Below are 17,291 nucleotides of genomic sequence, written 5' to 3'. Positions count from 1 at the left end.
ACGCATATCAAAAGGCCATGATATGATCAAGACTAAAATGACAAAAACGAAGACGAGTTGAAGAATTGCATTATGGTTATGGTGATGTGGTACCAAAATCCCTATGGATTTCGGTAGGGCTTGGGCTATGTATGTAAACCGAGATCCAATATGGATCTCAGTGGGCTTTGGACTATAGTTCGGCCAGTGTGTTGGATACCCTATATATAGAACATGTTGTATAGGGTTTTGGTTGCTATTTCAGTTGAGTTGGTGAGCAGTTGTTGAACACTTTGAGAGCCACCATCTAGAGAGCATTGTATTGTTTGGCTAAGTGGTTTATGTATCTGACGATTGATAATATAATCGTAAGCATTGAAACCATATTACGTGTTTATTGTATTCATACTGTTCATCATTGTTCTTGAATCACCACGTTAACTAGATTCCGCATATTTGACGTGTGTTGGTTGATATCATATTGTGGTGATCTAGATTCGGGACTTACATATAAGCACCATAAACCTCCCTTAAAGCCTAAACCCACATTCCACCACCTAGCCTCCATACACACTCAAAAACATACACAAACACTCTTTCTCTCAACCGGATCTGAGATCTAAGAGAAACCGAGTTGTTTTCATGATTCAATCACCGTCGAACGACCAAGAAGCATTCCAAGATATTAGCTCAAGTCAAGCTCAAACCAGAACCATGCCAAACTCGATTCGAACAAGGAAAATGGTATGATCTTGTTCTAAAGGTTAGGTTTTAGATGTCGGTTTGCCTTAAGATTTTACACTAAGGAAAATCGGGTCATAACACGTAAGAAAAACGTAAACTTGAACATAAACAAGTTGTTTGGAATTAATAGGTACGAGCGAGGGACGTTCGGATGTGCAAAAACAAGATTTCTGGCTACGGCCCAGAAATCGTCATAATGGTAGAACGGGTTAAGGAAATCAAATATAGCAAAAGGCTTGAAAATTGTTCTGAATCGTATTCTAGAAGAATGCTGGAATTGAATCAAATCTAAATGAAACGAATCAAAATGAAACTTGATTTAACTTAAATGAAATTTGATTCGATTAAAAATTTGACATTAATGAAATTCGACTCGATGAAAACTCGATTCGACTGAAATGAAACTCGATTTGACTTAATGAAATCCGATTCGACTTAAATGAATTTTGACTCGATTTAAACTCGATTCGACTTAAATAAATTTTGACTCGATTGAAACTCGATTCGACTTAATTGAAACTTGACTCGATTAAAACTCGATTCGACTGAATGAAACTCAATTCGACTTAATGAAATTCGATTCGACTTAAATCAAAATCGACTCGATTAAAACTCGATTTTACTTAAATGAAATTCGACTCGATTAAACTCGATTCGACTTAAATGAAAATGGAATCAATTCGTTTTCTAATGAATTTTTAGTAAAGGGTTATTAACGAAAATGAAATTCGACTCAACTCGACCCCAGCCAGGGGCTCTGCCCCTTGGACCCTGCTAGGGGCACTGCCTCGGATCCTCGTTCGTTAGGGGCTTCACTAACAGTTATCCGTGCGTAACTAAGTAGGGGTATTTTAGTTAACTCAAAAAGAAACATGACTCTGGTGGGTTTCTTGCCTCATTTATTTGATATCTTTCGGCGTTGTGTGCATACTCGATGTGATTAGTTAATACACTTACCTTGAGTGGTAGGTGTATGATATGTGAATGTTTTATGAACGATATATGAAAGATATAGAAAAGGTTAAGAATATTTTTGAAAGTATATATATATATATATATATATATATAAAGAAATGTATTTATGGTTGTATGGTTATTAGGGTGGCAAACCCTAATAATATATGTGAAAGGATGGTTGCAGACCCTAATGATATATGTGAAAGAAGGGTGGCAAACCCTAATAATATCTGTGAAATGAGGGTGGCCGACCCTATCAAAATCGGCGAAGTTATTAGGCGAAAGGCTCTTTAAGACGTATATGTATGTAACAGTTAGTTAAAATATGAAAGTAAGAAAGAATGAAACTATGAAGGTAAGAATGAAGGTACATACTTATGTATGTATGAAATAAAGTTAAGCAAGTTGAGTATGTAGTATGTCTTCGGATACGTATATGTAAGTATGTGAACGTAATGTATGTTGCCTGATTAACTAGACACCACTCAGTGTAGCTAACTTTTAGTATGCACACAGGTAAATAGGCTAAAGGAACTAGCTTGAGGAAGACATGTGGTAGGAACTGCGTGACTGGCATCTAAAGAAGGAAGACATGATGTTTTATTTATCATATTTTATGTTAAGACAATTTCAATGTTTTAAACAAGAATGTTATGTCTCGTAACTTATGGTTGAAGTTTTAATATTTTCGCAAAAGTTTTAACTCACTCTGATATTTAGAACTGTGTTTATGAGTAAATACAACGATAATGTAGGGCACCGGGCTCGGGGCCTTACATATGCATCATGCATGTTTATTATTCGATTATGTTAATACTAAGAAAGTTAGGATCAAAAAAGAAGCAATGTGAAAAGTGAACTTTTTTTTGTTCGGCTCCAATATAAAGCATCTCAAGAACATCAACATATGTCTTCAAGTCATATTTAACGATCAGTTTCGGCTCACAGAACTCCACCACCAGAATCCATGTTGATCTCGCCACAAAATTAAATTAACATATAGTTAAACCAACTTAATCGATACAATATATTGAATAATCGATGTATCGGAGTTTACAAGAGCCATAAGTCTCCCAAGGTTTGTTAGAGGATTCATCGTTAGAATGAGCTTTGATAAGGATGGATAGCGTAAAACCTTTGTTAGTCTAATTGACGATTGTCCACTTCAAAGCAACTTGACTAATGTTTGAGAAACACGTAACCACACCTCGCTCCCCCCTCATCAAATTGTATTTTATAATATGTTGAAAGAAATAATTTGATTTAAAAAATAAATGTGAAAGGTGATGATGTGGAAACGTAAAAAATTGTAATAATTTCATAGGATGAAGAATATTTAATGTGACAATCCATTTGTGAGTACTGAGGATGGAGATGGTCTTAATTCATAAGACTGCGCGTTGTTGTTGAAGCCCAACATAATTCATTCTCTAATAATACTTCAGTTGGCGATGACTAGACGCTAGATAAAGCCCATGCCGAAGCCACCCGAGCCTATTGCAGTTCAGGTTCATGGGGCTTCGTGAATCTTTATTTTTTTAACATTTAAAATAAGAATATAAATTAAAGATAATATTTTTTCGAATAAAAGATAAAATACAGCTCCACGACTAGGTTTCTCAAGTCCTTGGAAAGAAAGACCAAGTTCCTCAACCTATGTTTAGCAAGTTTCGCCTCCGCCGTTGTAACATCACGAAAAATATCAGATCAAAAATGTCAAATTTCAAAATCCAAGGATAAAACTTGAAAAATTTGTTTTTCTGGCCGATCGCGATACGTGATGCCCAAACCAAAACGTCATCGCGATAGGTGGTCTAACAACAGACACGTGTCCCGATATGGCACTGCATACAGCCACCTGGCACACGTGACAAAGCTATATGGTGATGCGACAAGCCTAATAGCGATACGCGATGACCTTTAAGTAGGCCCATCGCGATCCATTAGAATATAATAAAGGGCCCGTTAACCCATCGCTATACGCGATGGATCCAAAGCAAGACCCATCGCGTATCGCGATGGGTCACCTGATCAGCCCCTATAAATAGGGCCATCAGCCCTCATTCTCACACACAATTCAGTTTACATCTTTATCTCTCTCTCTCTCTCTAGAAAACCCACCCTCACTCTACCTTGTAAAGCATGCCATTAACCCGACGATTTTGTGCCTTAATCCGAAGTTACCTCGAAGTTCGTACCACACACACACCGATGACATTTTCTTGAATTGTGTGCCACCAAGAGACGAGCCGACGTCCACCTCGAAGTACGTGTCGACGAAGATCGAAAACCGGCGAACATTGATTTGCGTACAAGAGAAGTGTTGATCAATATTCCCAAGAGACGTGCAAGTGTTGAAGTGATGCCCTAGAATAAAGAAATTATAAGCCAATCAATGTAGGGATAATGCCCGAATAAAATATTAATAAAATATTAAAGAGGCTTAGACCCTAGTCGAGGGTTTACTTAATACCACGAGAATAAAAAAAAGAAAATATAAAAATAAAGATATAAATATACATCTTTGTTAATGAATATTATTTAAATGATTTTAAATAATAAAGTAAAGAAATAAAGTATATGTTCTTCAAGAAGAAGAAACGTAGTGTTAGAAAAGTAAATAAGTAAAACTAAAGTTTTAAAACATGTTAAATAAAGAAAATTGTTTTGAACTAAATGTTCATAAAGAAAATATAATCGACGTAAATAATATACAAAAATAGACTAAAGTTCTAAAGCCGGATTAAAGATCTGGTAATAAAAAAAGGTGTAGGTCCCCCCGGGGCGTCGCTGATCGATACGAGATCCGCACGAGGTCTAGGAGTGCGGAATCCTCCTAGACTCGTTTATTGGTGTAAAGATGAAGAACAAACACGTACACGAACAAATACACGAACAAATACAAGAACGGGACAATCAAATCTGCAGATTCTTTATAATAATAATTAAACAAACACGTTACATACCGTAACATAAACAGAAACACGTCCGACCCGAGGTGAGCTCTACCTCGGGTCGTCCCTAACGACACTCTCTCTCTGTTTGTTCTCTCTTGACACTCAAACTGTAACACACAACTCTCTGAATTACTGGATACTTAACCCTAAACACGACACACATATATATATATATAAACTTCACGGGCTTGGGCCTGTAGGCGAAGTTGTTACAACTTCGCCTATGGCGAAGTTGATATAACTTCGCCTATGGCAGAAGTTGTTATAACTTCGCCTGTGGCGTTCCGCTGGTCAGAATTGCATAGCGACGGTCACAAAATGCACCAACAGACTCCCCTTTGACCGTTGCTCTCAATTCTAACAAACACGAAAGATCATCTGTTACAAAAACATGCACCAACAGTCCCCCTCTTAACTGATGATCTTCTGTTTGCAGTCAACCAGCCGTGTCTGAATCTGTCATGTAGCTTCACAAATCTACCAATCACCCAGCGTCTTCCATATCAGATCTTCCCTTCAGTGTAAGCTTCTCCGACTATAACGATTGAGGTCTTTGAAATGCATGCATCCTCGTGCCAATAGATCATCTCAACCAATCACGTGAGTCCATCTGACTTCACCAACACGTGAAGTTGGGCTTCCTCCACAACTTCACCAACTCGTCGGCATACGATAAGGTTTAATCTTCAACTACTCAACATCAAGTGATCAATTTCATCACAAAACCACCTTGACAGAATCTAACACATGACCATTAATTAATCCGAAGCATCTTCAATCACCAGGGATAACGATCAAGAACATAAACACTTTAGTTCCCGATTAAATCCAACTTGTTCCAGAATTTTCACTCTAATAAATAAGCATCACGTTTCAGGATCCAATTCTCGAACGCCTTGAAAATAACATAAATAATATGCTCTGACAGCAATCCAGTAATGACGAAATCCTTCAGTTCAATTTGACTTTCTTCACTTGGTCAACCTCGAACAACAACAATTTCATTGCCCACAAACACCCAAATATGTGTCAATATCCAGTTTCAATCAATATCCCATTCACAAACTCAACTCCATATCCATAGTTGACACGTATTTGTTCACACGTAAGACCCAGAGATAACAAGTTTCACTCGTTGACGGAACAACATCTCCGGTCTCACAATAATCGTGTACACCTGGCCATACAGACGAAAACTCCAAAATATTTTTTTTTTTTTTTTTTTTTAAACTCGTTAACTTCGCCTAAAGTTAACATCGCTCCTCCTTAACTTCGCTAGTCCATAACTTCGCCTGGCTGATAAGCGAACTTGTGAGGTAGGCGAAGTTGTGGATAACTTCGCTTAACCTTATATCTTCGCCTAAACCCTACGAACAGTGACGGCAACTTCGCCTGCTGAACAATAACTTCGCCTGCGGCGCTGTTCGGCCAGAAACGCACAGAAACGTGCCAGAAACACCAAAACGCAGATCTCGAACCATAGCATAAGAGCCTAAGGCTCCGATACCACATGTAGGCCCCCCCGGGGCGTAGCTGATCGATACGAGATCCGCACGAGGTCTAGGAGTGCGGAATCCTCCTAGACTCGTTTATTGGTGTAAAGATGAAGAACAAACACGTACACGAACAAATACACGAACAAATACAAGAACGGGATAATCAAATCTGCAGATTCTTTATAATAATAATTAAACAAACACGTTACATACCGTAACATAAACAGAAACACGTCCGACCCGAGGTGAGCTCTACCTCGGGTCGTCCCTAACGACACTCTCTCTCTGTTTGTTCTCTCTTGACACTCAAACTGTAACACACAACTCTCTGAATTACTGGATACTTAACCCTAAACACGACACACATATATATATATATAACTTCACGGGCTTGGGCCTGTAGGCGAAGTTGTTACAACTTCGCCTATGGCGAAGTTGATATAACTTCGCCTATGGCAGAAATTGTGCTAACTTCGCCTATGGCGAAGTTGTTCTAACTTCGCCTGTGGTGTTCCGCTGGTCAGAATTGCATAGCGACGGTCACAAAATGCACCAACAAAAGGTTATACTCGTACTACAGGTCCGAGATAACAAAGAAAGACAAACTCGATCAGGGAAGTGAAGCTGATCTTTGAATAGGTGAATACGCCCCAAAATTTTATAATTTTATAACTTGTTTAAATCGAGTCAAATTAAATTGATTACATGAGATTACGTATCTCAAAAACATTATGAACAAAAGTAATCGTTGGCCCTCAAGTTGTCGTGTACGTTTGTTTGAATCCTTACATATGTGGTTAGACGGTGGGCACACCGCGCCACACCTGGTTATATGCCTCCGCCATGACGGGCCGAACCTAATTTATGTCCAAGAGAGGGTAATCGTGTGTATACTGATGGTAGCTAAGTAACCTCGAATGCTGCGGTGTTTGCTGAGCGGTTTCGAGTAGAGCTTAAGTTTGTAATTGTGTTTTATGTTTGAACTTGATTATTCCTAAGCCATGATGGGGCGAGACCTAAGTTATGTCTCGAGGGGTAAGTAAGTAAATTCACCAGCATGTGTTGCTGACGTATTTTAAAACTGCTTTATAGGTAACGAAGGATAGACACGCTTGAATAATCGAAGTGACATCTAGGCGATCTGATGGCTCAGATTATTTTGTTAAAACATTGAATATGTAAATGGTGGTTTGTTAAACAAATTATCTTTTGTAAACATTAATGAGTATTTTATAATCCCGTCTTTTAATATGTTAATATTAATATTTTAACCCTCGCAAATACTTCCGCACTTTAATCCACAACTCTGATTTAATTACAAAAATGGTACCAACTGATGGTCACACGCCCAGGCCCGAGATTGGGGTGTGACAGCCGTGATACCACTTGATATTTTATGGATGCAAGCGGTAAATTCTGAATCAACATTAGTAGTTATTCTTTTTTCCTTGGTTCCTTCTGAGTGGTCGACATGAGACTTGTGGTGCATCTTCTTGCCCCGCTACGTTTAGGTCGATCCCTATATGAGCATCCGAGCTACTAGAGGAGATGTATGCACCAGATGAAATAGTTTACGTAAGCTTTGGCCTTGAGGCGTTGATGTTCATTGCAATTATCTCTATCCATTTCGAGCACGACTTGAGTATTTTCACATGTAGTCCTTGTCTAACGTTTTTACCATCTCGTAGTTATTGAACACCTCGGCTTTCCATTCTTCGCAGGTGATTGTTAAAGTTGAAGATCATCACTCTCAGTCAATCATATTCGATAACTGTTTTTGTTATGTAGACTCATAAATAGTCCGACAAATTTGTGAATTTCAGACCACCGTCCCAATGTCATATCGGCATTAGGTGGTGTACTTCCCACCAACGAGTAGAACAACTCTCGTACTTTAGTCCAAAATATTTTGAAGTTTTGGTAGGCTGCTACAAATAATAAAATAGCAAACAAATATTAAAAATAATTTATAAAAATTTGATACAGAGCCAAAAAAGAAATAGTGTAATAAGATACCGCATTTTCGATTGTGGGATACTTCAACCCAAGCACGTCACAATGTCGTTTTCTCCTCTAGCGCCCAAGGAGTTGCTCTTCGTTTTGGAACGTCCGCCTCGACCGCTCTGCTCGAGCATCTCGCTTCTCCCGTTGAACGGCCGCGTCGGCCGGTTTTCTTGGAAAAGCTCCATGCTAAACACATTTTCGTGTTAACCAAAAAACCATATACAGTAGAAACTCTAAAATAATACACTTGGGACCACCAAAATTTATTAATTAAAAGAGTTGTTAATTAATCGATAGATTAATAATTATTAATTTATATACTAATTAATATTTTATTAATTTATAGTAGAATACTTAGTTTACAAACACCTTTCAAGCTTCCACTTAATTATTGTATACAATGCATGTATATCAAATGAACGACCCAATTTGAAAGAAACTTTCAATCTCCCACCTTATTATGCTTCTTTTGTTCAATGTATCACTTTATGGACATTAAAAAATATTTTCTATATTGATTTCAATAAAAAATAAAAGACAATTGAGTCATTTTTCAAGAAACCTTCATAAATCATTCATGTAATATGCTATATATAAAGAATTATTAATTTATATTTTATATGGGGTCTAAAGAAAATATCAAAAATGTATTATCTTATAATTTTAGCGAATTATTAATTTAGCACCCTATCCCCGAGTCGGGACCGGCAAAAGATAATATCTTAGAGAGTTTATTAAATAGTCGAGTATTAATTTATCGAGTTTCTACTGTATAGCGGTAGGCCCCCCCCCCCAACTGATCCATATGTTTTAAGAAAAAATGAAGTACATTATTTAAGGTGTAGAGAGAAATGAGGTAAATTTTTAAAAGAGTGTAAAGAGAATTGAAAATGCTGGGTATTTTTTAAAGGTTAAAATGGTTGTTAAATAAATGAAAAATAAAATTAAATTGTTTTCTTTTTAATTGCCTCCAACGCTCACAATGGGGTTTCCCCATTTCCCAAAGCTTCCACGGCTAGAAGTCATCCGTGATCCGGCTAATGCCAACCCGATCACGCCCCTGCTCATTGGATGCTGTTATGGTGTTCGCGAGTGACGTGACAACGGCACGCCGTGGGCTAGCGCCCTTGTTCACATGACCACAACGTATAGTCTAATGAATATACAATGCTATCAAAATCGTCTCAAGTCTCAACTTAATTAACAAGTAAACTCAAAATTAATAAATTAACTTATCGTGAATTCAAAACTATACTAGTAAAGTGGTGAAATCACACTTCTTGCAGATTGAAGTATAAAAACATGTAGATTAAGAATTAAATTCAAATGTAGAATGAAAAGGTAAAACGTATTTCCTACAGAATTCAGTGTTCATTAGGGATGGCAAAAAAACCCAAACCCGATGGGGAAAACCGAAACCCGCCCCGAACGGGGCGGGTTCGGGGACACTTAATCGGGGACGGGTCCGGGTTCGGGTTTTCCCCGTTTAAGTTAATCGGGTTCGGGGCGGGTATGGTATAGCCTGTACCCGCCCCATATACCCGCCCCGTATACCCGTTTAAAACCCGTTTAATTAAATATAATTTTTATATTTATATATAATATATTATTTATTATTCATTTCCCAATATACCCGTAACCCGTTTAAAAGTTAACCCAATCCATTTCATTTGGCCATTTACCCAATTACCCTAACCCTAGAACAACTGAACAACCTCCGTCCTCCCACCTCCCGGCTCCCGCCCGACTCGCCACTTCGCCAGTCGCCAATCGCCATTCTGCACAGGCGCACAGCCCGTTCCGGCGTGTGTACGTGATATTGTGTACGTGATATGCTTTTCTAATGTGTTACTATTATTATTATTATTCTTTTGATTTTGTCAGTTTGTTCGCATTTTGTAGCTGGTTTATATAGTTGTTAGGCTTTGTTAGGCCTGTCACCTGTGAATGAACAGAAATGAAGTAGTTTGCAGCTGTTTTTGTAACTCCAACAGAAATGAGTTTGGATTATTATTACTATTATTATTATTATATAGTTGTTAGGCTTTGTTAGGCCTGTCACCTTCATTATGAACTGAAGGTTCTCAGTGAACAATGCTGGAGTTTAGTTTGTTGACGTTTGTTCATTTCTGTTTGAAACCAAATTTAGTTGGGTGATTTTTGATATCGTTCTTCATTTAGTAGGAATGAAACATTAGATTTTGTTTTTAGTTTTCCATTGAGTAGTAGTTTGCAGCTGTTTTTATTTATTGGCTTATTGCAATATCCATCATGATAAATGTTTACTCATGAACTATTGTTTGGGTATTAAAGTTTGTAGTTACTTGGATGTTTTTCATTTTCGGTTTTCCATTGAGTAGTAGTTTGCAGCTGTTTTTGTAGCATATCCGATGCTAAGAACATTTTCATTTTCATAATTATTCGTAGGATTTATGGAAGGACACACACAACAACCACAAACATCTTCGGGTGATAACTCACAAGCCGATAGCAATAACTGTATGAACCAATCTTCACCAAATACAAGCAATGAAGGTCCATCACACACAACCACAGGAGAGCAAACGCAAACCCCAACCCAAAATGATGATAGCAACATGGGTTCTAGGAAGCGAAAACTTACGTCAATTGTATGGAACCACTTCGAGAGGATGACGATCAATGGTGAAGACAAGGCGGAGTGCCACTATTGCAAGAGAAAATTAGGAGCTAAGAGTGAGAATGGAACAAGCCACTTACGTGATCATTATAACAAATTTTGTCCAAAACGAAACCAAAGAGATATACGTCAACAAGTATTGGGGATGGGACAAAAAACAACCGACGGACAAACAAATCTAACTTGTTTAAACTTTGATCCCGACAAGTCAAGGAAAGATCTAGCCGAGATGGTTATTGTTCATGAATATCCTCTTGTGATTGTTGAACATCATAAATTTAGAAAGTTTGTGACCGGACTACAACCTTTATTTAAGGTTCCATCACGAAATACCTTAAAGAGTGATATTTTGAAGATTTATGACTTTCAAAAAGAAAAGACAATGGGGTATGTTTCATTAATTATTTGGTTTTAATATAATTAGTTATTACTTAATTGCCTTTTAATTTATATCTTTGATTTATTAAAGGATCTTGGAGAAAAATCAAAGCCGGATTGCAATTACCACGGATATGTGGACATCAGGTAATCAAAAGAAAGGTTTCATGTCAATTACCGCACATCTAATTGACGAGAAATGGGAAATGCAAAGCCGAATAATGAGGTATACTTCAAAATTTGTTTTATTAATTGCCACTTTAATATGTTGAATGTTTTATCAAATGTACTTTTACTAGGTTTATTTATGTACCTTCTCCACATACTGCTGAAGTTCTTGCTGAGGTGTTATATCAATCAATGTGTGATTGGAATATTGATAGAAAGATATCAACAATAACAGTTGATAATTGCAGCACTAATGATTTAATGATTCACTATTTATTGGATAAGTTGTCTTTAAGCTCTTTGATTCTAGGTGGGGAGTTGTTTCATATGCGATGTTGTGCGCACATATTGAACTTAATAGTTCAAGATGGTTTATCTGTCATTGGTGAAGGAATCGAAAGAATTAGAGAGAGTGTTGTTTTTTGGACCGGAACACAAAAAAGAGTAGAAAAGTTTGAGGAAGCTGCTCGTCATTTAGCAATAGATTGTTCAAAAAAGTTACCTCTTGATTGCAAAACACGTTGGAATTCGACATATCTAATGTTGAAAGTCGCTATTCTTTACAAGGAAGTTTTCAAACGTTTAAAGCAAAGAGAAACCCAATATAAAACTTTGCCAACTGAAAGAGATTGGGAATTAGGTTCAAGCATTTGTGATAAGTTGAGTTTGTTTTATGAGCTGACTTTGATGTTCTCGGGTACTAAATATCCGACAGCGAATGTCTTTTTTCCATCAATATGTGAAATTAAATCTTCTTTGGGTATATGGAAAGAAGATCGAGACCCTATGATCAAGATGATGGCAGAGAAGATGATTGTTAAGTTTGATAAATATTGGTCGGTTATTCATGGGGTAATGGGAGTAGCAGCAGTTTTGGATCCTCGTTACAAATTGAAAGCAATGGAGTTTGCTTTTCCAAAGATATATGGTTCTGAAAAGTCGGAGAGTGCGATAATAAAACTTAAGGAGCTTGTATATAGGTTGTTTCAAGATTATGAAAGTTACAGTCAAGGAACTTCACAGGATGATGGTGTGAGATCAAGTCAAAACAATGCGGGGGGTGGAAGATTTTTCAACGAATACTTCACATACGTTGAAGAGGATAATCATTCGGGTATGACTTATTATTTACATTAATTTAACTTTATTCATTAATTGTATTAACTTTATTTATATATTAGGTGTCACAACGGAGCTTGATTTGTATCTACAAGAGAAAGTTTGGATAAAAGAAACAGAGATTGACCTTTTAGCTTGGTGGAAAACAAATGGTGTCAAGTACCCAAGGTTGCAAAAGATTGCTCGAGATATATTGGCGATTCCAATATCTACCGTTGCTTCCGAGTCCGCTTTTAGTACAAGTGGTAGATTGGTAAGTCCACATCGTAGCCGTCTTCATCCAAAAACATTGGAAGCGTTAATGTGCGCCCAAAGTTGGTTGTTGAATGAAATCAAAGGTAAACAAACATTTTATTTTTTATTTTTAACTTAGCTACTATATAAACTTTTGACTTTTGTGATATGAATATAGCAACTTGTTCAGAAGAATCCGAGGCATATTGCCAAACTATTGAATATGATTGTGACGATGGTATTGAGGTAATACATATATATGGTTTATCGTTTACATTTTAATATGGTTTAAGTGTTTAACATTGATTCTTATATAGTTTCCAATTAATATGTTAATGTTTGATTATCATAGCAATCCGGCGTGACAAGTGTTTGAATGGTTGAATGGGTGCGGTATGGAGGTGTAAGAAGGATCAATCATGAAGTTAATTTCCGTTGTGATGGGAGAAATAAACATTTTTATGTATTAATAATGTCTTTTGTATGTGTAATGTGTTTGGATATTGAACTTTTTGTGTATTAATATTGTATTGTAATTTTGTATCATTTTCTTACAATCGGGTTTTAAACGGTGAACCCGACGGTTAAATGGGGATCCCCACGGGGAATTTAGCCCGTTTAAAAACCATTTATGCTAGACGGTTCCCCGAATACCCGCGGTTTTCCCCGAATCCCCGATGGGGATTCCCCGTTTAGTCCCCGCGGGTTTTTAGACGGTTTTGGTAATGAGTTTTATAAACCGGGGCGGGTATGGGATTGGCATTCCCCGCCCCGAAACCGCCCCGTTGCCATCCCTAGTGTTCATTGCTTAAGCCTTAAAGTGCGCCATAACAATAAACAGGGTTAGTATTATCAAGTTGTAAGGTAAGTCACTAATTAATTAGCTTGACAATTTATCAGAACATAAACTTTTGCAAATTTCATCATATTAAAGGATAACGATAGTAAATCATTCAGACGTTTGATAAAAATATTGTTGATTATATTATTAGAATATGGGCTAATATACAAACCACCATTAATATGTAAATTCAATCATGAACATATATAAGTTAGATATTAAATTAACTATACTTGTCGTAATGCTGGAATGGTTATTTTTGAAGAGATGGATGAAACCATGATTCCCGTTATGGTACCTTAATCTGATGGAGGATTGAGGGAGAATACTCAATGATGATCTTTAGAAGTTTATAACTCTTATGATCAATCTTAATGATTAATGATGATCAGTTATGAAAACTCCATATATTATCTATTAAAGATACTTAAAGAAAAATCTTAATTGCCCCTTACACTAATCAATATTTACAATTATTACCATCTAGTAATTGTCGGATAGTAGTTAGTTATGTCATATTAATAAGGTTGCTTAAATGATAAAAAAAAACACATTAACAGGTTTTCTCCAACAAAGAAAAGGTAACCATAACTTCTACCGAAAGTCCAAATCATACCATTAAATTTGCCTTATATAGAATTAAAGTCAAAATCATATTATGACTATCAAAATCTTGAAAATACCATACTTGGTCTTCGCTTAAAAAAGGGGTATTGGTTTTTAATACTTTCAACTTTCATCCGTTGGTAGATACCACTCCGAACTTTCGATTTGTTATTCAACACTCCCAACTTTCACCCTATTTGTTTCTACCACTCCCGAACTTAACGAACCCTAACTCCTTTAGTTTTCTTGCTGACGTGGCACTTTTCTTGTTGATGTGGCATTGTTCTTGCTGACGTGGATTTGTCTTTGCCAAAGGTGTTTTGTTGCACTTGCACCACCATAACCCACCATAATTATCACCCACCACTGTCCATCTTTCTTATCCATTTCCATAGCTTCAAACAAATATCCTCTTCTCTGTATAAACCAAGAACACACCTCCATCACTATTTCTCTTCAGAGAACACACTACTTAGCTGCCACCATAATCACCTAGCTAGTAGCCAGAACCACCATCATCAACAACTCAAACACCGGAGTACCACCATCAAAACCAAATCCACCCAAATTCATTACAGTCCCTACCATACCCTGTAGAAATCGACAATTCATTTTGTTTTCGAATCACACCTTCATCTCTATCCTTTTCCCTCACTCAAAATCGGTCACCCGTGTTATCATTTTGCCATCGTTTCCGTTGATTCTTCCGGCTAAGCTCCATTTTCATCGATTTGTAACCAATCGAGGTAATAATACCATAACTCTACTCGTTTTCATTTACCGAATAAAAGCCCTAAGGTCCTGAATGTTAATTTGAATATCTGAAATGGATTTTAAAAGGAAATTAGGATGGTTCCTAGGGTTAATAGATGAAGAAGATGAAGTTTTGTTTTAATTTGTTTTTGAGTTTGTGACCAACAAAAATGAGAAAGAAAGGGAGACGGTGGTGGTGGGTGGGGATTATGGGGAGATGTGGTGTTGTTGGATGATGATGGTAAGATTGGTGTTGGTTCTTTATAAAAAAAGGGTTGATGGTGAAGATTATTAGGGCCAGTGGGGTTGGGTAGTGGTGTGGTTCCCACTTTTTTTTATTATAAATAAATTCATTAAAAGTGCCACATCAGCAAGAACAGTGCCACGTCAGCAAGAAAACTAACGGAGTTAGGGTTCGTTAAGTTCGGGAGTAGTAGAAACAAATAGGGTAAAAGTTGGGAGTGCTGGATAACAAATCGAAAGTTAAGAGTGGTATCTACCAACGGGTGAAAGTTGGAAATATTAAAAACCAATAATCCTTAATAATTTATTCTTTGAAAAGCTTGTCTCCATAAACCATGCCTTTAACATCATTCTTCTTATAGTTGTTTACGCTTCTAATCAATCTCACTGCTAGGTCCCTTTTTATAGATCAAAAGTTGTAGTTCAAGAATTATACAGCAAACCCAAGAAAAAAAAAATATTCTGGAAATCTAATATAATGGATGATAAGATAAGATTGTGTTAAAAAGAAATAAAGATTTGAATAGAGTAAAAGTGACTAGAGAATAACAAAGCAAATAAAGATTTGAATTGAGAAATGATACTATAGAGGTAGGGTACCAAAAAGACCCGAATCCCCTTAAGTACCACCCGCGGGTAGGAGAGGAACCCCTTATATGCCACCCGCGGAACTTACGGATCACCCGCACGACATGGTTGAGGAAGAACATCCTTACACCACACGCGGAAGGATCCAGGCACCCTCAGAAGTCATCCGCGGGACAAGACATATGTCCGCTAAAATGACCAAAAGGCAATACAAACTGGACAGTTGTCATTAACTGACTACCCTCTAGAAGAATAACCACAATTGTTACTTGAAGAATACGTGACTCGCCAACCAATGAGCGAAGGACACCTGGCCAGGTTGTTATAACCGTGCACATGGACAGGGTGTGATCCGTCCTATCATAAGGCGACGCGTGTCCAAGTTGTTATACCCATGCACATGGGACGTATAGCTCAACCTATCACAAAGGGACACGCGTCCAAGCAATTATCAAGATTTTCAACAAGAGGACAGCTGGCTCAATCACCTTCCCACATCCTTCGGCTATAAATACCTTGTCAACCTGCATGAGGTATTCATTCACTCTCACTGATAATCACTCCTACTTACTCTAATTGTACTTATTACCAGTACTTAGAGTTTCTATTACGAAAGATACGGATTCTCACGCCGGAGTGTGATTACGGGAAGACCCCCCCTTCTTGTCCTTCCCGTAACGAGACTCACGGTGTCTGTTTTGCAGGTTCTGGTCATTGGACTTCGGGAAGTTGTGCTCATACTGTTTTAGTGTTTACCATATCCTACCTTGTTGACTCATTGGATCCAGGACCCACGCCTGGGGAACGGATCTGTGTTTCTTTATTGGCGCATCCGTTTTGGTGTTAGAATAGCACAAATTTTTGTTGGTTTTTCGGTTCGTTAAAAGTATGAGTAAATTTCCTGAGGGGCCGACGGGAACTCCTGCACTTACTTCACGTGTGACTAACACTGAAATACCTGAAGGCTTTGCCTCGAGTGTTTTTGCACGTGTGACGGCTCCGGGTTCACGAACTACCGAAACAACACCGGGTGGTCGTACCTTTGAGCGTGTCACTGCACCAACTGGGCCAACTCCTACCGATTTAGGACATGTTACGGCTCCAGAAGGTTCTAATCTTAGGGACCTTGGACGAATTATGAGGGAGACCCGCAGAACTCGACCAGTATTAGATCTGGAAGATGATTCTGGTGATTCTGATATGGCGAGGTCTCATCGTCATAATTCTAGATCTATGGGACTACTGTCCCTGGAATAATGGCTTCATATCCAACAAGAGAACCTGAAAGCGGAATATGAGCGTAGAGTACGGAATGCACATCTTCACGCCCGCGCTGTGACCTATGAAGAGTCTCCCCGGAGATCTCTTTCTCCTCCTTCAACAGTGAGGGGAAGTCAGATCCACTACAGTCAACAAACTGAGCAAGAATTTGTTGAACCACGAAGGTTGCGCCATCGTCCTTTCATGGACTTGCGGATGCCATCTTACGTGGATGAGTATGACAGCTATGATTCAACGTATCACCCAGGAGACTACAAGTTCTACACTGGTGATAGCAGAATGAG

At 37.8% G+C, this 17,291-nt stretch overlaps 1 protein-coding gene across 1 annotated transcript; it reads left to right on the top strand.

Moving 5' to 3' along the window:
* The first annotated feature begins 10,569 nt into the window (after positions 1 to 10,569).
* On the top strand, positions 10,570 to 16,983 carry LOC143602799 (zinc finger BED domain-containing protein RICESLEEPER 2-like). Its single transcript, XM_077079792.1, has 5 exons — positions 10,570 to 11,183; positions 11,266 to 11,400; positions 11,474 to 12,456; positions 12,524 to 12,714; positions 16,633 to 16,983. Exons 1-5 carry the CDS (start codon positions 10,570 to 10,572, stop codon positions 16,981 to 16,983), a joined length of 2,274 nt encoding a protein of 757 aa, XP_076935907.1.
* Positions 16,984 to 17,291: the final 308 nt, after the last annotated feature.

The sequence above is a fragment of the Bidens hawaiensis genome, unplaced genomic scaffold, assembly GCF_021521415.1.
Source record: "Bidens hawaiensis isolate Kalapana, Puna unplaced genomic scaffold, B.hawaiensis_p1.1 tig00059866_1, whole genome shotgun sequence".
NCBI lineage: Eukaryota > Viridiplantae > Streptophyta > Magnoliopsida > Asterales > Asteraceae > Bidens > Bidens hawaiensis.
The sequence above is the reverse complement of the archived record's forward strand: the minus strand, read 5'-3'. Positions and strand labels throughout refer to the sequence as shown.

Coding starts and splice junctions, on each gene's coding strand:
- LOC143602799 (XM_077079792.1), top strand. CDS start 10,570: ATGGAAGGACACACACAACAACCACAAACATCTTCGGGTGATAACTCA. Junction 12,457..12,523: donor TGAAGAGGATAATCATTCGG/GTATGACTTATT, acceptor TTTATATATTAG/GTGTCACAACGGAGCTTGAT. Junction 12,715..16,632: donor TTAGTACAAGTGGTAGATTG/GTAAGTCCACAT, acceptor AAATTTCCTGAG/GGGCCGACGGGAACTCCTGC.